The 21,521-nt window shown below is 37.5% G+C and overlaps 1 protein-coding gene across 5 annotated transcripts in view; it reads right to left on the minus strand.

The window, feature by feature from the left end:
• The window catches only part of EPHA6 (EPH receptor A6), a 449,435-nt gene that overhangs the window by 82,771 nt on the left and 345,143 nt on the right, over positions 1 to 21,521 (minus strand). For 4 of the 5 annotated variants that reach the window (XM_017832764.1, XM_017832762.1, XM_017832761.1 and 1 more), the window contains one exon: positions 2,067 to 2,189. The exons of the other annotated variant lie outside the window; for it this stretch is intronic. In XM_017832764.1, coding sequence (XP_017688253.1) covers positions 2,067 to 2,189 — 123 coding nt within the window. The remainder of the gene's footprint in view (positions 1 to 2,066; positions 2,190 to 21,521) is intronic. 5 annotated transcript variants of the gene reach the window in all.

Genomic DNA, 21,521 nt, shown 5'->3' on the forward strand with positions numbered 1-21,521 from the left:
TGTTTTCAAAAAATGCAGTGAATGTTTTTTGCCCACAGGTGAAGCAAAGCTGGTTTTAGCAGCCTAGAGAGTTATCACAAAATGGCAATGTCTTCCTCTGGTCATCTCTGATACAATAGAGGCAATTCAGAATTAAGATTGTGCTTAACGTAGATACAAGTATGATGAAGTAAAAAAGAAGAGTTAAACAGCAACACTACAGGTAAGACACACCTGTTGAGAACAATTTCTGACTTGCACTGCAGAGTTTGATGCCACCTAATCCCCCATCATGCACAAGAACACGTCTCATCCATTGGATTTATCCCAGTTCTTTACTGGCTTTCAACTATGTGACAATCCTCACTTTCCAGAAGGTGGGAGTCTCTCCCTTTCTACGGGGTTGCTGCTTGGCTCGGATTTTATTGTTTGTTTTCTTTTTTTGTTGTTGTTATGATCAAACAATAACATTTATTCCATTGGCTTGCTAGATACAGGCTACACATCCTGTAGTAGCATTTCCATTTTTTCCTGTTTTCAGTGTTTCATCAGACTGAATCAAAATTATTAGTAAAAGACATTGAACAGCAAGGCATTATGAATGAGTTTTACTAAACAAACCACATTTAAGAGTTTTGATTTAAGTCCACTAAATGTGATAAAAAGCTTTGCAAGCACTCAGAAAACAACAGTCCTGAGGGCCTTACAAAATAAACTTGTAGGTAGGTACGTAGTTGAGAAGCCAGTTCATGAGTGCAGTTAGGCCATTTCTAATTTAATAGAATCAGTGGGATGCTCTACACAACACTATGCTCAAAACAGAGAATTTTATGGGGCATCCAGTATTTCCTCTTTGACACTGATGCATGGTTACAGATACCTGTAAAATAGCTAAGGGCCATTAAACACTCAGAGATATCCCATGGAGAAACAAATATGGAAAGAGTTTTGAAAACTGTCAACAAAAGAAACCCAAACGGTCATTAGAAAAGGCATCAAAGCTGCTGAGAAGCTTCTATTCAAAGAAAGAAAGTAAAAAAAGAAATAATACCAATTGAAAAAAAAAAGAAAATAGTCATCTTGTATTAGTGAGGCCTAAAATTATTGCAATAGATAAAATGGGGTATAAAGAAGTAAAATTGTTTCTTTTGTATAGCAAGTCAATAACAGTTTTTCAATCTTTTCCCTGCTTTTACCATATTTTTCTTCTTTAAGAAAAACTTTAAGTAACATTAGAGGTGAGATGTCCTGAAAAGATACAAGTGTGACATTTAGCCCATGTACAGATTCATTTTACATAGAAATATATAGTTTGGAAAGGAACAGAACTGAACTCTGATCCAGTTATAGCTATAATTGAGATACATGTATTTATTCTTTTGATGGAAGATGGTGTTTAATGGTTCCAGAAGAGAATGGATAACACATCCTTTCTTGGGATGGATGCCTCTAATCTACCCTTCTATCGTGTTTCAGGCCAGTGTCTGACAGCAGCCTGTTTACCTGGAATGAGGTTATCATTCCTGGCTTACACTCAACCTTATGCCAACCATTTGAGCTCCCTCGTGCCATCATGAGGTGGTTTGAGATAGAAATTGAAACTACAAAAACCTACAGAGGATTCAAAAGCTGTATTAACACACAATTGAGTTATCCCTCTCCAAATTTGTTTTGCTTCTGTGTTTTAGCAAGGGAATGTACATTTTTAGGCAAGAGTCACAGAGTCACATAAATGCTGAGATTTTACAGTGGCATTTTTGAAGTTATCTTTCTTTGGTGCGTATGGACATGCTTCATGAAATGTATGATTAGAGTGTACCAGACCTGCTCTTCCAATATTTAGGTTGGCCACTTCACTACAGATTAGTTTCCCTCACAATTTCTCCTTCACATTGATTCAGGAAAATGATTAGTTCCCAAAAAATAATAATTTTTTCCGTTTCCTTTTGGTCCAGATTTTTATTGGAAGGAACATTTAATCTCCCTGTTTGACCAATAGCAAATTTTATTTCCCTAAGATGTGTGGAGAGATGGGGCAGAAGGTGAAAGAAAAAAATCGATGTGGGGGAATAGGCTGGAATACCTACCAGAGGAAATGCTGGGGGGTAAAGATCCACCTCCTGACACTGGATGTGAGGCCAGGATGCTATTTAAAAATCCCGCCCTCAGGAATCTCGAAAGAGACTTCACCCCAATGGTCGGAAAGGATCCTTTCAAAGAGATAAAAATGATCATTAATTAAATGACTTGTTCTTTGGCTGACAAAGGAAGTCGACTGTTTAAAGAAAGAACAATCAAAACTCTTCAGTTAACAGTGGTTTCACTGGAACAGATTTAATAAAAAGCAGTTAAAAATCTTTGTTTGCTTTTTAACCAAGTCATACAATACACGGATTTAACCAGAATAAGGTTTTCTGCATACTGTGAAAATGGAGAATTCCAGCACTTCTGTGAGGAGCAGAAAAATTTGGTATTTCAACAGCAAATTACACCTATGGGGTATTCATAATGCATTCCAAATGACTCTACCATGGAGGCATTTGACAGTTGTGTGCACAAATCAAAGGCATACCAGCAGAGGTGAAGTTGTACTAGCAAAGCTGTTGTGTTAGTTATACTAGTATTCTAAAGCCACCACCTGACAAAAGTCATGTCAAACAAGGGGAAAAGGGAAACAGAATTTGCAGCTGCCTTGTGTCAGGGCAGCTACATCAGTCAGAGCTTCTGTCACATCTCCCAACACCTTGTCAATATATTGATACAGGCAAAAACCAGGAGTACAGACATGGCCCCTTTCTGCTTTGCTCTCACTGGAAGATTAACATATTTTATGCTTTCAGTATAATTAACTGTGTATTCTTCTCATTGCCTAAAAGCACAAAGAATCTTTAGCATTTGATCCAGCTTCCAGCACAAATACAGTGATCTGGAAACATCATTTCAACTGGTTCACGTTAGTGCTCAATGAATGAGCATTGAGGGTGGATCTGAAATGAGAGCTCTACATCTTAGTTAAAGGCAGAGAGTCAAGATTTTCCCATTTGGCAATAAATTTAAATTGACAGTCAGAATAATCTGTGTATTTTTGCAAGCGTGTCTTGTGAGCACCCATCCAAAAGCTTAGGCAAGGGCAAGTTTGATCTCATCATCTTGTGGGTATTTCAGAGTTGTTCTTCTAAGAGACTGAAAACATCTTGATCTTTATACACAATGAGAAAAATAAGTGGCCCTCAACCACTGGGATTTTTTTTTAACTAGTAAGAGTGAGGAAAATTTACCCTCAAAACACACATGCATTTGCTGAACTCAAAGTAGCCTAAGAGAGCTTTGAATTTTTTACTTTTATTTTCAAGCTAGAGTTCTATTGTTTCTCCTCAATACACTTTTCCTTTAAATTTGCTAATTAGACTTGCTGCAGTCTGTGGAAAAAGAATTCATTTAATTAGTGTTCTAGATGAAGTACTTCTATATCTGGTGGCTAAAGATAAGGCATAAAAGCTTTCCCTCTGGCTACTCCAGAAAAGTCTTTGGCATTCTTGTAAAAGTGTTTCTAAATTCCATTACTTTAATTTTAAAATATTTGCAGAAGTGATCATGGATAGACAGTACAGAATGAAATACACAGAAATCCAATTTTAAAATGGAAAATTGTTCCATTAACTCCAAGATGTTTGGTACTAAACAGCATCTTAAAACATAAAGTCTAAAAAATGAACATACAAAGACTTCCCATATAAAACAGCTTCACTGTTTCAAAATATAAATTACACCAACCATAAAGTACAGCCACTGCGAGTCACATGCCATATGTACAGACCTTCAGAAAACCCAAACAGCTTGAGCTTCAGAATTGACATTTTCCTTTATTTAAATGCTGTTAAATTGCAAGTAACTCAAGCTTCCTAGCAGTCTTACAATAAGTAACTTTGTTATAGGAAATAATGAAGTTTATTTCACTTATTATAAATATTCAGAAATAAAACCAAAGAACAACAAATTTAAAGCAATTAAATCTGTTAATACTAGAGCTAGAGGGCTAAAATTATTGAGGTTTTATAATCAGCAAATAACTAAAGGAATACATATAAATAATGTTTTTCACACTTTTAAGTTAGGATTCAGTTGCTGGGTGTAAATGCTTTGTGCCATTTGAGATTCTCTAGAAAATCTGAGACATTCACAGTTAATGTGACCTTACATGATTTACACTCTTTGAAAGTGGCAGTGAGAGGCAAAGCAGCAGTTGGGTATCTAAGAGTAGGCACTTAGGGTCATTTTAGGCAACTGAATCCCACCCAAACAGTCTCCTGTCACCTCAGAAATGTCTCTGATTAGGTAGAACACAGAGTTAGAAGAACAAGACCTCATTTGGTCTCTTCCAGCAGTCCACAAACAGCTTGGGAAAAGGACAAGGTTGATAACATTCAGCCCTGATCAGTATCCACCAACAAAAAACTGCAGAAAAATGAGAGGTTGAAAGTTCATTCATCTTAAAGCGTGCATGGTCATAAATTAAAATACATTGTATGCCCCAGAATGGACAGATGGATGCTTTTGGTTTTATCACCTGGATAATGTGGGTAGGGTTTGACACTCAGTTACATGACTTCATATGTGGAAGTTGATTACCACTGCAGGTGAAGAAAATTAATTCTTTTTAAGCCACATCAATCACCACCAGAAAGGCAGAGGCTTGATAAGAAATTTGGGCATTTATGGCAGTTTCAAAGCTTACTCAAATTTTTACTTGTTTGCATAAAGGTTCATGAAATTTTTGAAAGAATCACAGAATGGTTAAGGGTGGAAAGGACTACTGGAGGTCACCTAGGTCATCTTTCTTGAGAAATGCCATTCTGTCAGTGCACATCACACACAGATTAGTGCTTTACACCCATTCTGTTGTTCTGTGTAAAAATTGACACTCATTTTTGCAGTGGGTGCTCTTACACTAATGAGAAGACCTTTCAGTGTGAGGTCTTACCGGTTCTAAAGTGAGAAAAGGAGAAATGAATATTAAGCCATGATTCCTCAGTCCCCTGAAATACAGTTGTTATTTCACAGAATCATAGAAACCACCGGGTTGGAAAAGACCTCCGAGATCGAGTCCAACCCTTGATCCAACCCTGCCATGCTTCCCAGACCATGGCACTGATGCCACATCCAGTCTCACCTTAGAAACCTCCAGGGATGATGACTCCACCACTTCCCTGGGCAGCCCATTCCAATGGCTGATCATCCTCTCTGTAAAGAATTTCTTCCCAATACCCAACCTAAACCTCCCCTGGCACAGCTTAAGACCATGCCCTCTTGTCCTACTGCTGGTTCCTGGGAGAAGAGACCAACCCCCACCTGGCTCCCCCCTCCTGTCAGGGAGTTGTAGAGTGAGGAGGTCTCCCCTGAGCCTCCTCTTCTCCAGGCTAAACAACCCCATCTCCCTCAGCCTCTCCTCACAGCACTTGTGCTCCAGTCCCTTCCCCAGTCTCATTGCCCTTCTCTGGAACTGCTCCAGCCCCTCAATGTCCTCCCTGAACTGAGGGGCCCAGAACTGGACACAGCACTCGAGGTGTGGCCTCACCAGTGCTGAGTCCAGGGCAAGAATCACTTCCCTGGTCCAATTTAGCAGCTTACAGCCATGGACATATTGAGGATAAAACCCCAACCTGCTCCATAGTTACACACTATGTATCAACATAATGCCACCTTAACAGGGGAAACTGCGTTAGTTACAGATATTAGTTGGAAAAGTGCACTGAAACTGTAAAAATACGTGGCAATACTCTGAATAGCTGACACTTTGTGAAGTGTACACCATTTACTGAGTCCTGTGACACCAATTTATAACTCAGTGTAAATTCTTCTGTTTCACAATAATTACAGCTAAGTGCTTGTGCTCAGAGGCAGTGGGGGAGTCCTGAATCAATTAGCCTGCCTTCCACCTTCAGCTGTTGTTCCAAGGGGAATATCATCCCACAAATTGTTAGAATTTGATAGGGAAATCACTGGTACAGCATCCTGAACAGGCATGGTTTTAGTAGCATATTATCACACTGAGCAGAAGGGCAGGAGTAGAGATTGCTGGGTAAAGGAAATCCATATGCTTAGTTCAGCTCCAAAGCACATCCATTAATTCACACCCATTCATTAGCACGGCGTGGTGACAGCGTGGTCAGCCAGGAGAAACAGCCATGTCCCCTCACACCACAGGCACATCCCACAGCCTTGGGCCAGTGACAGAGCTGTGCTGGAGAGTCCTGGATCTACAGTGGAGGAGAGTTCTGCCTTTGGACAGATGGATGGGTGGGTGGGTGGATGGATGGATGGATGGATGGATGGATGGATGGATGGATGGATGGATGGAGAGAACGGCACCAAACACCCCTGGTGCAACACTTGTGGGAACACAGTGGACTAGAGTGAATGTTTGAACAGGGGGTGGAGAGGCCCTTGTGGGCTACAGTAAAAGCATTTGAAAGCAACCAACTCGTGCTTTAAAACTCTCAGGGACTGAATAAACAAAGAAATCTTAAACTGACCCATTATTTTTGCTGCTGAGGAACTTTCTCACCAATTCCCATGAGTTTTGCACCCATATAGTGCCAGCACAGCACTGGCTGTTCTCAGAGGCCCATGTGCCACCCTGTCCTCCTCACCAGCTGCTGGCTTCTTTGTCCCTCTACCATCAGCAGAACTTGACTGGATGCCATGGTAGTCTCTGGGCCCACAAGACTAACTGGGATGGCATCTGAAGCTGTTAAGTTGTGCAGGTACAGACAGGCCGTGTCATCAGTTTGTTCTGTTTGTGCCACAGTCTCTGAGCTTCCCTGGGAGCAAACTAATCTTTTTTTTTTTTTTCCCCACTATAGCAAATTGTACCATGAGATCTTAGTGCAGCTTGTGAAGATTTGCTTTTAAAAAGGAGAATGTTTCTAGAATCTCTGCATTATGTCTAATGACATGGCTACAGTAGGTTATCAGAAAACATACTGAAGATGCAGACTGCCCTTCAGCCCTGTTCTTTGTAATTGCTGTTTTTTCTTATCTATTACACTTGGAACTGATTCAACACTTTCTGCAGGTGGAACTGACCATTTCAGCTGCTGTGGACTTTTCAGCATCTGACAGCTTCAAATTCAAAAGTAGCTCTTTTGGCTGCTTAAATTAATAAACTGAAATGAGAAGTTCTAGAGAGGTCAAAATTACTGTCAGTTATTTCATTTTACTAGTACCATGAAAAGAAAACTTTAGTCTTTCATTCTTTTCTCATTCTTTTGTTTAGAGTTGGGAAAAAGAATAAAAATAAATAGTGTATTTGATGTAAAAAAATGCACTGGTATTTTTTTCTATGTAGTCAGTTATCTTGATGCTTTTCATGCAGGGATTGTAAAACCCAACTAAAAGAAAATTCTTAGGAACTTTGCAGATGAAGGCTTTGGGGAAGTGAGTAAATGGGCTATAATGAGCTCTTACATTGTTTGGCAGGAAGCAACTGTCTGTTTTCACTCCTACACTGCGTTCTTGTGCAGGTGGGACTGAACGTTTAGTAATGAAATACCGGAGGACAGAATGCACAAAGAGTTTTCCTGCTTCTGCATAGAGGAATTATCCAATTCTATCACTTAATGCCTGGGAGAAGGCTGACTTCTGTTACAGCCACCTTCCATTCTAAAATAAAGCCTGGGTTTTTTTGTTGCTAGTGTTTCCTCAGGGAAGCCAGAAGAAGGGTTAGAGCATTTTTTTCTAAAATTATTTGTAATATATCCATTATGGAAACTGCTGAAAATCAGTCAACTTTCCTCTCACATGATTTTATTGATTTATCCTTCCTAGACCACCAGGAATTGAACATTAGTTCATAATCTTTTATGGGGGAACATATGGAGGGTTTTTATAAGGAGGGGGAACATATGAAAGGTTTTTACAAGGAATGGCTTTATAAAACCTTGAAATTATGAAGTCAGAATACAATTTCTAAAGCATTCAAAAGGCTTGTCTTGAAATGGAAAAAAAAGAAGATCAGAAGCAGGCTAAAAATTATCCCTTATGAATTTGTTGGATCATGTTTTCAGTACATTCAAGAAACATGAATCTATACAGTTAATTTTAACCATTTTGAATGAACTAATCTGGAGATTTAGAATATGTTTTTATTTTATTTTTGAGCTTTTTGACACATGCAAGCAAAAGTGACAGATTAGCGTGCCTAAATTTTTACCCACATAACTTATATGGTTTTGGAAAATCTGATTCTGAAGATCACTAAACAATTTTTGCAATATACATGATAAAATATTAGAGCATAATAACAATTAACAAAAATGACTCTGCTTACCCCTGTTGCAGTCCCAGAACACAGAATGGTTGATGTTGGAAAGGACCTCTGGAGTCACTCCAGTCCAACTGAATCATATGAAAATATCCACATTACCTTACAAACAGCACAATGAACACTTTTGAAGGCTCCATTCTGCTCTGGGGTTCTTAAGCTGGTAAAACCAAACCTGGATGTAATACATCACGCTGTGCAGAAGGCAATTTATACTCTCATGTTCAGCAGGGAATTTTCAAAGGGTAGTCAAGTTTGGTTTCCCCAGATTCCACCAAAGTAAATGACATCATACCTGTGCAGTCACAAATAGTTCTGTCATTCCTCAAAGAACTTTTGAGAACTCACAGGTGTTTGACCGCCTTTGGCTGAGCAATGTTTTGCATGACACCACAGTAAGTAATTTAGGTGTCTGGATTATTTATTTTCATGCTTTTGGGGTTTACTCTTCAGCTTGATTTTAACTCTGAATTTCCTTCATTGTATTGGTTTGAAAATAATAAATAATTCAAGTGTTTTGGCCTCATTTCAGAGGAGCAGACCATTATAACCTAGTTCTTGGTGAAAACATTTTGAAAGGCCTGCTTTTCTGTGTCAGGTCCCCTAATCTCTGTTCCAGAGTTAAATTTATGGGGTCTATCTGGGCTCTTGGAGAAGATAAACAGGACAAAGATAAGCAGGGCAAAGCTGCTGTTCAGGTCTCCAATCCTGGTGAGTTTAACCTTGAGATCCTTGTGAAAGACAGTGCTTTCCTACAAACCTGAAGTGCAGGAGTTCTCTCATTCCTTGACTGGCAGATGGTAATAAATCCAGAGTTAGGAATATTTACATAGAATGAGACTATTTTAGAAACCCTCAATTATAAAAAGTTTTGGCTTTACTTATGACTTGTCTGGGACAAAAAGCAAATGCTGAGAGAAGCTTGCAATTCCTAAGGAGGAACTGATGTAAGTTCCAGAATATCTGGGGAGAATATTAACATCTAATTTAATTTCCCTCACTGCTTCTATACAAACAGGAGATTTGGGGGGAAAAAAATGAGGGAATTGCTTGAAAAGAGTTCTCCAAACATTATAGCCATTTATTTTGGGATGTGTTAAATGTCAGTGCACACTGAAGTCCTGCTTTGCTGAGAAGACTGGTGTGAGAACATTAATATGATTAAGGCTTTTAACAGCAATAACAACTGCTGTGTTGAATCATCTTCGTAGTCTTAATGGAATAGTAATTGGAAATACTGTGTTTCTGTGGGATAAAACAACCACAGTATGTTTAAGTTGTCTATTAAATAAGTGTTTTTCAGTCAGTGCTAGACCGAAAGTAGCTTTAGCACAATGCTAAACAAGAATTCTGAAATCTTCGTGTATTTATAGTTTTTTATGATACCCAGAGCCCTGCTACAAGCATTGTATGATGTACCTTCGGATTTCTTCATCATGCATGGATTATCAAGCTAGCTGGGAAAAAAATACTTTAAAATTACAGTTTTAATTATGGAATACATGAAAAACAAAGCCTGCAATATTGGCCAAAATCTTTGTGATTCATTTTGTATTCATCATGATTTTAGGGAATTATTAATCCATTAATAATTAACATTATGAATTCCATTTCAGTCGTCTTTGGATCACCCATTTTTTGTGATTTTGGAAGGAAAAATGCGGAGTAAAGTCTAAGTATTGTTATCATATGGAATTCTTCATCCTTTAAGACAGAAACCTCTAATGTGAAATGTTGATGGTGTCTTACAAATGGGGTGGTTAAGAAGTTCCAGGGGCTTTTAAATTTTCAGGTGTCTATTTTCATGGCATTTCCATAAAAAGAGACTGAGTTTTAATTTTGTACTTCATGTTTAAAAATTGCCGTAACTTTTAATTTAATGAGTTAAAGAGCTTTTCATGGGTGACATCTGAAGAAGAATGTGTTCATGCAGCCCGAGTTCTACAATGAAAGCTCTGATTATCTACTCTTTTAGCCTTGCTATTCTGTAACAGTATGAACAAGGGGTAGGAGATAAAAGCTCTCCACTTCTAGACAGTAATTAGTATCACTGAAAAAGTTTTCAGTTTTCAGTAAAGAAAAACACCTGGGGCTAAGGTTCTAGAGAGTCAACTGACAAAAAGGGATTCTTTTTGTTAAAAAAATCGAAATCCTGGGTGAGGATTCCTTTCTATTCACATATCAACCATTCACAATTCACAGTTCAGCAATATCAGTGAAATTAAGAACACAGCTTTGATTTTCTTTTTGGTTACAAACACCAAATGACCCCCTCAAACAATGCCAAGGTTAGAAGTGTAAAGATCGTTGTCATGACCACAATTGTGACCTTGGGTGAACTCTGATTAGAACATGCTGGTTTACACTTACAAATCTACGTGTCACACAAAAACCTTCTTTGCTAATGAGGGTGTCCCAGACCACACCTGATGAACCAGGTTAAAAGCCAGGCTGTAGGCAGCTCGTGGATCTCTCTGATGGGCTAAGGAACATGGAGAGGAATTCTGCTCTCTTTTTTTTTGGAAAATGCTACTGACCAAAGACAATTAGCTGTGCTTGTTAATCACCTCCTTGTTGGTATCAGTGTATTCAGAGGATTTTCTCTCAAGCTCAAAGACCACTTGGTGTTCAGTGGGGATGCCACATGGTAAAAACTCTCTCATCTTCCCTGTGGTAGTTCTGGCAACGGCTATTCTGGCAAAATGGATGCTGGGCAGTAAGTGTTTAGAAAGGCCATGAAGTCACATTTTTCAATGCTTATAAAGGCATTCATTGAAAATTAGAAGTAAATTGCCAATCTTATCTAAACCACCAAAACAGCATTTGTATGCTGAAGAATGTACTCAACTACAGCTGAGAGGAAAAAAGCAGAAAAGGGAAAGAGGGGAGACTAATTTCTAAAGTGGCTAAATTATTGTCATTCTACGGAGATATTAACAAGTATCTGTTGTTTCAGGAAGAAAGGAAATAAATTATGTGAATTCTATCAGCAGTACAATGGTTTCTTTCAGATTTCTACTACTATGAAAATTCTGTACTATGCTTCTCTAGATGAAATATTGAAATAAAGTCATCATCAGCTAAACTTATTTACTTTCAAATTTTATTCAGCAGAAATTACCTTGTTAAAGTTTAGTAGAAAAAATGACAATATTTACCAATTCATATAGTCATGAATCTATTCTGGAATGTCTGACTGAATACATTTGCCTCTTAAAATGTGTTTGCAGGATTGTCGTTAGTGTTTTGTGCTTATTAATATAACATAATAGAACATATTTAAACTGAATACACCATCTATTAAGGTGTTTAAAAAAATATACTTTTTTTTCCCATATTGCTTCTCTCTTTCAATTGTGTCTCCCTTAACAGCTTGATCATCTACTCCTGATTTATAAGCACTATGTTTATCTGTGAAGAAATGAAGGATTTAAGGAGCAGTACTTTTTACAAACTGATTTTCCAACCAAAACTTTAGGACTCTGGAAAGTTTGCATCCAAGTTATTTACTCATCTGGAACCTGAACTATGTATGTATTAAGAATTAGAAAGATAATTATAGTCAATCAAAATGGATACAGCAAGACTCAGTAGAGAGGAAGTAAAAAATGATATTTGGAGAAGAAGATAGTGATGGGCTCAGTTAATAGATTCTGAATAAACAATTTAAGAGATGAAAACTGATGGCATTATTTTGTGTGGATGTTGGTGACAGTGACGGAAGAATGGTGGGAGAAGAAATAATTTATCTGCCTTGGCTGGAGCTGCAATGCTGGGTGAGATCAGGAAGCAAAGTAGGCAGGTACAAATCTATGTCATTAAAGTTCCCACTTGTTCTCCAGAGCACAGCACAGAAAATACACATCACTTTTCAACAGACCATGACTCAAACAAGTCTGAACAGATTTTCACTGCATAATATGACTGTTCCACTTCCAAATTTCAAAGATTTCTGGCTAATCACTGAAAATGGTTACTTTCATCAGTTTTTACTTCTATATGCTGGAAGATGAATCTGTATGTGGGAATCATGTCCCAGCTAACAATATTCCATCCAAGTGCTTTGTTCCCTGTGTGAGGAGAATGTGTCAGGTTTGAGATGAAGAGAAGCTTCTGCTCTCTTTCTGTCCCATCCAAAGCATCACAGCTACAGTTGTTTATAGCAGTCCTTGCACTAGAAAGATTATGATGTTGCAAATAACCAAAGGGGTTTATTTTTCTCACATCTAACTCTCATGTTTCTATAAAATACAACATCAGATAATGTATATGAGAAAATTACCAATCTGTATTTCAATTCTTCTTCTTCACATGAATAAAGATATGTCAGGCTTGCTGCCCTCCATTAGAAATTGAGGTGTGAGCCTTTAAGTTGTAGTAAATATCACAATACAAACTTTTGAGGCAGAGGTTTATATGACAGACCATGTGCCACATCTGTGCAATCACTCCCATAATTATCTGAGGAACTTGCATTTTCCTGGGACTGGCGGCCTCTCTATTTTGGAGTGACAGGAGATTGATCACATTGATCATTTTGCTCTCATTTAGGTAAATACATGGACCATAACTTGTCCTTACATATTAACTTGCAGAGCATTGCAAGCACTGCCCTTTCAGCTAATTACTGGTGTTGGTCTGGAATGTTCCGTTTCATCACAACTTTGGCAAAGTGAACTGGTAGCCTTAAACAACATAGAGCAAGAAAAACCTACTAATTTCATTTCTTAATTCACATACTTGCAAACAAATGTAAAATTTAAAGAAATGTGAACCAGAGAAGGGGCACAGCTTTTCTGGAACAGTTTTTATGACTTGAACATTCATCCAGTTAATTAAATTTCAAGCATAAAAGCTGGTCTATTTAACCTTGCATATTAGGTGAATTGGGGTATGTTTACACATTGTATTCTCTTATTTATTTTGTGAAGGTTGTAACTCAGAGAGCTGGTAACTAGAACCTGGAATCATTACATGGTTGAAAGTGCTAACACCAATACCGTTGGTCCATAAAGTTTGTCAGAATATCCTATATGAGAAACAACAGATAATTGTGCTCTATTTTCAGGATTGGCACAGACTTTTACATTAGTTTTTAAAAGTTAAGGATCTTAACTTATCAATAAAAATCTAATTGCTATTTTGTACCTGTTTACTTTAACGAAACATGGATTTCTGGGTTTTGCAGAAGTACCAAGATACATACTTCCATTCTCAGAAGCCTCAAATCCAATGGACTAGAGATGATTAATATTATTTATAACACTCACTACGTTTGACAACTCTTCTGTAATAAGATTTCAGCATTATTAAATTCTTTAGTTGTAATGATTATGGGTTCAATAGCATTTTGCCTCCTGGGTTTCTAAACACGTCATAAATACGTTTGGAATTTATGATCTGAAAGGTCTTTTCCAACCTAAATGATTCTGTGATTCTATGATAAACATGTAAATCCCCACAATAACCCCTGTTCACACATGTAAGGCTTATCCAAAGCATCAGACAAATACAAACAACACTGTGAGGGAGAAAAAGAACTCTTCATGCACAAGCAAACTTTAGGCAGCATTAAGATAATACACTGAGAATAACTGCATCAAATCAAAAGCATCAGGGATACATTATTATTTTGATACACTCATGTAAATTTGAATTTAGTTAAGCTGGTAAAAATGACAGCAGTTTCTCCTACAAAAAGAAACAATGGGGACTTAACAGTCACCATGATTATGTCTCCATCTTTCATCTTGTCACCTCAAGGGAAATCTGTGTTCCTTGGTATCACACATGGACCTACACCCAGCATCTGCCATGGGACAAAAACATGGAATTATCTCTAATATTTTGATATCTAATCTCTAATCTAGATTTATCCCATACAAATGCAGTCTGAGTATAACATATTAACTCAAATGATCATGAAACAGGTAAAACTTGGTATGACAAGACTTCTATCCTAACCAAGACACATTTCAGCTTCTTTTTAAGAATCAACTGTAATCCACAAAAATATAGATATACATTCCCCTACCTGTGATAGCCTTCCTGGTACATTGTTTTAACTCATATCACTGCAACCTACAGTGCCTTTATTGCCACTCTTTCATTCTTTTTAGTACAAGAAGTACAACCAGAAACTAAGAGACTAATGGCAGCACAAAAGAAAGAAATGTAGTAAGTAAATTAGTCTGAGGCAATGAGATTTCAGTCCTGACTATATTACATCACATAATTTTTCATACTGTAAATTGCACTCTGTGATTTAATTCTTTTTCCTTAGTATTTTTCTCAGATTTCCCCAGGAAATTTCTGATGAAACTGCAGCACAGTCAGGGTAATAACAGCTGGGAAACTGCCTTCAGTGGTTCCCCATCAGCCTGGAAGGATACAAATAGTATGGTCCAGAACTTTGGGCACTGTGCTGATTTCTCCTTAATGACTGCAGTGCTGGAACTAAGAGTATGTTTCTAAGTTTGACAAAGACAGCAAAATTCTTTGGTATGCCAAAGAAATGTGTGAGAAAACACAGAACAAAATTCTGGAAGACAAAGCAGGTCAGTTGAGATGGCAGTAAAGAACCACATAAATACATCCTGGAGGAAAGACTACCAGCCAGCTGTTTCACAGAGGAGGATCCACGGGTAATAATAAATCAAAATAAAACCCAATTATGGTTGCTATTGAAAACCACATGTATTTAGAGATGAGTAACAAAGTTTACATTTAAAACAGTTATTTCCTGCTTGTTAGTGGAAGGTAAGGTTCAGCATCAACTGTATCCACTCTTGAAAGCCATGCTTTACCCATACTTCAGACAAGATACTAATTGACTGGAAAGAATCCAAAGGAAAGCATTAAGAATGACCAAAGGTCACGCAAACATACACCATGAAGAAAAACCTGGCAGAATCTGGTTGAATTACTGAAGACAGTAAAGACATTATAATGGTCTACAAACGTAAAATATTGCTGCAAAGAGGAAAGGCACAAACTGTTCCACCACCGACAGGAAAAGAGTTAATGGCTTTAAGGTGCAGTAAGAAAAATAATTCAATTTAACACTAGGAAGGTTAAGTACGAGAACAGTTAAACACTCAACTTTGCCCAGGGAGGCTGTGGAATCTTCACCAGGAAAGGTTTCAGAGAATAGGATAGGCAAGTCTTTCCAGACTAGTTTAAATGTAATTGATTGTGCCTTGGGGCAGGAAGATAGACCAGGTGACCTCTCAGTATCCTTCACAGCTCAATGCTGAATATTCCGTGAATTACAAGAGAATGATTTATTGTTGAAAAATGGTGCAAAGTTTATTTAATTTGCCTTTTAAAAGAACACAACCATGCTTCAATTTTGAGCATACTGTAATGTTTAACAATTAGACTGAAGTTTATCAAATAATGCTTCTGATATAATCTGACTTTGCTGGGCTCTAAAATACAGCAGAACCCTTCTTAGCCATCATTAGCAATTATTCTCAAACTCAGCATGTCTTGGTATCAATTCAGTGAGAACACCTCATTCCCAGCAAAGATCTAGCAAAAATAAAGTTGCAACAGGTCTTTACCAGTACTCAATTACATGTATATTTACTAGCCTGTTTTTGCCTCTATACAGAAGAAGAAATAAATGTACAGTTATCAAAATAAATCAACCAAGTACAACTTGTGAATTGGGATTTATTGGTTGCTTTATATACACTCTTTAACCCCCTCACTCCTTTAACTGTCAGCTGCAATTGCCATTGTCATTTATAATTTCTCTCATCATTGCTTATATGGTTTTCCTTAACAGGCAACAGATCAGCCATGGCATGCAGCAAATCTGTCAGCAGAGTGCAATCTTGTCTCCCCCTGTTATTCACTGAATCTTCTGGTTGCAGTTGTTAAAAAAACCCCAACCCTTCAAATGTCTCCTACACACTCTTGCCCTTTAACTTTTTGTACCATATTCTTCTCTACTTTTGTGGTGGAGGAAGAAACTGCATATTTTATTCAGTAGATGTATGGAAATGCAATAATTTGTGGTTAATAATGATGCTAATTACGGAAATTCATGACTGTGCATTTCCTTTAAAAGAAAAGAAAAAAAATAGTCTGGACATATCTCATCTACAGGGCTTTATATTTTTATGGCTGTTAGTAGGAACGGTTTTTGTCATCTGTTTTTCTACTAGAACCATATCTCCCATCAAAGTATCTAAATATCTTTGAAAGCCAGGTCCTGCATGTCTGAGTACGGAACACCTATAGGCAAAGGATCCTGAAGAAAGTGAAATCCTGTTTCTCAGATGTAACCTATAAAAGCGGAATTGTAGAAGTTCAGCATGTTAGATAGTGTATCATGGGCAGATTAAGCTGCTGCTAACAAGATGCTTGTTTTACTGTCTGACAATATGCTTGTTCTTCACTGCTTATCATCCTGTGAAAGATGTTGCAGCAGAATTGGCAGGTATAATGTATAGCTTCCTAACTGCAAAAGAAGAAAGCAGAACACAGAAATGTGACTGATCTGAACTGCAGGAAACCGTAACAGCCCTTTGATTTTTGTGAAAAAAGTTTCTCAGAATGCAGTGCATGAAAGACAAATTTAATTTTTCCTGAGGTTTAAAAGCCAATTTCTTCTAAGCATGTTTCATTCAGGAGAACAAGTATTGTGTATTCTTAATTTTTGCCAGCAACCTTCAACAAATGGATGCATGGTAGTTTGCCAGTGCTATTTGAAATGTTCACACGCATGCATGTGTGTGTAAAAATAGCTCAGTAATATCAACATTAATTATGTTCTTCGAGTACCAGCCATGAAGGGTAACCTATTTGGCAAGAAGGCTACAGATACTGAGTTTTGTCTGTGTTAACAGCAATCATGTGCAGAGCTCTAACTTTCAGCTCTGTGTTTTGGATGATATTCTAATAAATTGATCTCCTAAACTTGGCTAACAATGTAGGTTTTGTGTTAATTTGCTCACCACAGCAACATTGAATTCAGTAATGTGTTGTGATATTTATCCATGAAATAGGACACAAAGGAAAATAAAGGGAGTGAGCCAAATTCAAATTTACAGCTCCACTTACTGAAAAATTTGTGATACGACTGAAATCCTGCTGTTTTATCTATCATTATGTGTATAACTACAATATGGTTTATCAGACAAATTCAGCTTTATGTAAAGCCCACTGGCTAATATATCACACACACAGTGTCACCCTTGTTCTGTGTCACAGTGGATTGTCCACAATCAGAATGGAAGATATCCATGAATGAATAATATCTTCATACCCTCCTGTGTTGCATAAGGTGGGTGCAAGTGCCTGACGTGGGTTCAAGGAGTGGATTTGAAGACATTTTGGCCTCCAGCAAGCCCATCTGTGCCTGGAGATGCTCTTGGTGTTCCAGTGGTGTAGTGAGACTACTGACAGATGAAAATGTAAGACTTGAAATAGGTTACACTGTGGGTTATAAACAAATCTATAATGCTAACATGGAATTTATTAACATCATATGTTTTCTGCTGGTCCAAAAGGTTTTGCTTTTCAGAATTGCATGATAAATACTGTAATGTAGGTCCTGTCTTTTTGTGTATAATCATAATCATATTTTCTAAGCTATCATGGTCCAGCCTATGTCAAATAGTCACAACTTGGCTCTTAAAAGGTCAGCATTTAAACTTTGCAGAATCACACTTCCTGGGAGTACATGACCAAGGCAAGGATATTTCAAATACTGTTACAAATTTTCCTCAATCCCTTTGTATAAACCCGAAATTATGTGTATAACAAACACATGTTCTGGAAAATATTTCACCTTCTCAAAGGAATTCTGAACTCCACTTAATAGTTGCAACCTGTTAACAGGTTGCAGAAAAGGGCAATATGAGATTCATTACACTAAGGGCTCAAAGGCCCAGAGCACAATGTCTTGGCTGAAAAAAATGAATTAATTATGTCCTGCATTTTTGAAAAATGAAAAAGGGGTCAGATATGAAGAGCTACATGCAGTAAATTGTAGTGAAAAAGGATCATGATGCTGCTTTGCCTTCCTTGTGGACAAGGTAAGGTGCACTGCTTTTAGGGCTTTTGTTGCACCGAACAGGTTATATACAATAATTTAAAAAGAAAATTAATGATTAAAGCTTTGAATTCAATCTGCTAGATGACTGACTAAAGATTTCAGAGCTGGAATTGCATTCACAATTTGAAAGCCACTAAATCAAAACAGTGAGGAGACAATAAGGGAGTTGGAAGTGTCATTCCAAACCCAGGCTCAGTGTTTGAGGATGTGAGTTTACATAGAACCAAAAGCCTAGGTGCTGTCTTCATTTAGCTTCATTTTGGGACTTTTCTGAAAATTCTTCTGGAGAATATCAATATCCATATTGGTGGTAAAGGAAATGAATGCCTTAAAAAGATTACTGTTGTATGTGTGACAGGTGCAAATCCTCCAGTAGTCAAAATTTGGAAACAGAAACAATTCCTCATAAATCATTTTTAACAACTGAAAGTTATTTAGGGTAAAGCTTGAGGGGAAGGGGAACAAACAGGTTATAAATATAATAAAGCCCTCTCATACCTTGATATTTCATATTGACACAGTATTTCATAGCACTGATTAGGCTGTGCTTTAAACTGCTGTGTAAGATACCATCAAGCTAAACTAACTACAGATTCCAGGCTGGATTTCCTCTAGTACAGTTACAATAGTCAGAGACCATTTTTCATGTCTTTTGTAGACATAGTTATGCTGTCAGATGTTTGCTTTAATTTATTTTACAGACTTTTGATAGGAAATCTGCAACACAGGCTTTGACAGGATGTAGAAGTGGAAGACATTTTCTGCATAGCCCAGCTTTCAATGATGGTCACATATGTTTGTACTGGAGAAAGAAGTTATTTTTCCTATACTTGTTATTGAAATAGCAGCAGCTTGGCCAAGGACATAAAACTGATCAGAGCACGCCCTGAAACACCCAAGAAGAGATCCAAAAATTATCACTGTATTAAATCCATAAACACTAACATTTATGGATGTTTACATAAAGTGCCTAAGCACCTGTGATAAATTTGCAAGGCAATGAGCAGCCCTTTTATGGCAAACCATGCAAGGAATGGTGTTGCTAAAAGAAACCTAACAGGAATAAAGTTTTCCCTGTGACTTCTGATCAGCAATACAAGTGAGTGATCAGATCCAGATTCTGTGCTATGGTGTATCTGCCTTGGCCCAACAAATTGCCCTTGAAATGAACTCTCTGCTAACAGAGAGCTTGTGCTACAGCAACCGTTCTGCCTACTGCTCTCTGTGATTAGGGACTGTGGTTAGGACAAATGAGAAATGAAGCAATAAGAAAAAGGAATTAAACCTCTGTTTCAGACCTACTTTTGAGCAGGCTTAGTTTTTTTTTTCATCCTGTACAGTACATATTACACAGCAATTTTGAAAACAGCATAATTTAAAAGTTAACATCTGCTTAGCTGGTAGCACCAGATAAAAGCTCTCATTTGTAATGAACAGGAGAATTTGTTATTGCCCCAGTCAATACGTATTGACTTGGTAGAGCACTTCTGCTTATTACAACCAAACCCTTTTTCTTTTTTGTTCAATAGTCAATGACACTGGAATGGAAGGTACTGCTTATAAACTGGTGCAATATATACCAGCAACAGCTAGAAGTTAATGACTAAGGGTTACAAAGAGGAAAGCATGTGCTAAGAACAGCATAACACATCTATTAATCAAATTTACTGCATCTGATGTGCCTTTATAGGTTAGTGGAATTGTAATGTACATCAGATAAATAGTTTTTGCTGTTATTAATCTTAGTTTCAGCACAGAACACCTTTTAATCATGCTATCATTACATAAATAACTCTGCTAGGACAAAGTTCTGTCTGACTTTTACAGCACACGTTTTAGTTACAGGAAATTTCTGTCCCATGGTGGATTCTGCAGTTCTACACTTAGGATTTAGTGAAGTGCAAGACAACTGTTCTTCTCCCAGCTAAAGTCATGTTGTTCTCTAAATAGCACAGGTGGGGCTGTGTAAATGCAAGGTACCATCCTAAGGATAAACTGGAAAGAGGGAAGCAGAGCAGGGTGGATGTGTCCATTGCTCAGCCTTCCTTCTGGCTTCTTCCTGCAGCAGAGCAGAGCTGCACAACCTTGTCCTTCACACTTTATATAACTTGGACTTTATATGCCTTGGGGTGAAATTTGCTGATAATTCATGTAGTCTTTTTTCATTCTATAACTGCAGTTTTATAATTGTTTGTTTGTTTGTTTGTTTGTTATAAACCTGCCTGACCCAAAAATATTTTCTTTCAAACTTTCAGTACTATTTTATATCAGAGAAATGCATAAATTTTTAGGACAGTGTAACTATAACAGTAGCACCTACTATTTTTATATTACCTTTAAACAAACATTACAAAACAATAATAAAGTTTGTTGACAGCTTAGGGAAAAGCAGAGCTGTTAATGATGACTTTTTGGCTTACAGGTGTCTATAATCACCTTTCCTGTAGAACATTAACAAATGCTGGAGCACTGATTTATCTGTTTGATTCTGCTTTCTGAATGCAATCTTGATTTCTCTCTAGGCTCATGATGAGTCATTATGGAAAGAAAATTTATAAATGGGGTAAAGATTAAACAATCATGCCATGGCCAAGTACATTATACTGTATTCTGTGTGTGCCATTTAATTGGATTCAAACAATGTTCATAAATCACAGCCATTTTCATTTTTCAGGAATGAGAAACACCCTCCTAGATCCACCATGTGGATCCTTGTCATACCTGTGATACTGGTATTGGGGAACACTGGTGGAATTTAATTGCTGCTATGCTACTGTTCAGTATGAAGCAAGGAGCTAAATTCAATTAAGTTCCTACATATTTACATCTCTTGACAAAGGCCCCCAGTGCTGCTCAGCCTGGGTTAAGTTGTGTTCTTGTTTGCTGTCAGCAGAGCAGAGCAATGGCGAGACTAAAGCTGTATCTTTTCTGCAATGCCAAGGATTTTTTTTAGTCTAGTAACCAAACATACCTAAATAACAATAAATTTTTCCTTGCAATACTGTTTTAAGAAAGAAAAAGATCCTCCTCTTCTTAATTTAGAACCATGGGGAGACAGATTTGCACATGGGCGTGTCATTCCATAAACCTGTTGAAATTCCATTCCAACAGCACGAGTTCAGGAGCTATACTTCCCTCTTTCTTCTAGTA

This window comes from Lepidothrix coronata, unplaced genomic scaffold (assembly GCF_001604755.1).
Source record: "Lepidothrix coronata isolate B3197 unplaced genomic scaffold, Lepidothrix_coronata-1.0 Scaffold205, whole genome shotgun sequence".
Classification (NCBI taxonomy): Eukaryota; Metazoa; Chordata; class Aves; order Passeriformes; family Pipridae; genus Lepidothrix; species Lepidothrix coronata.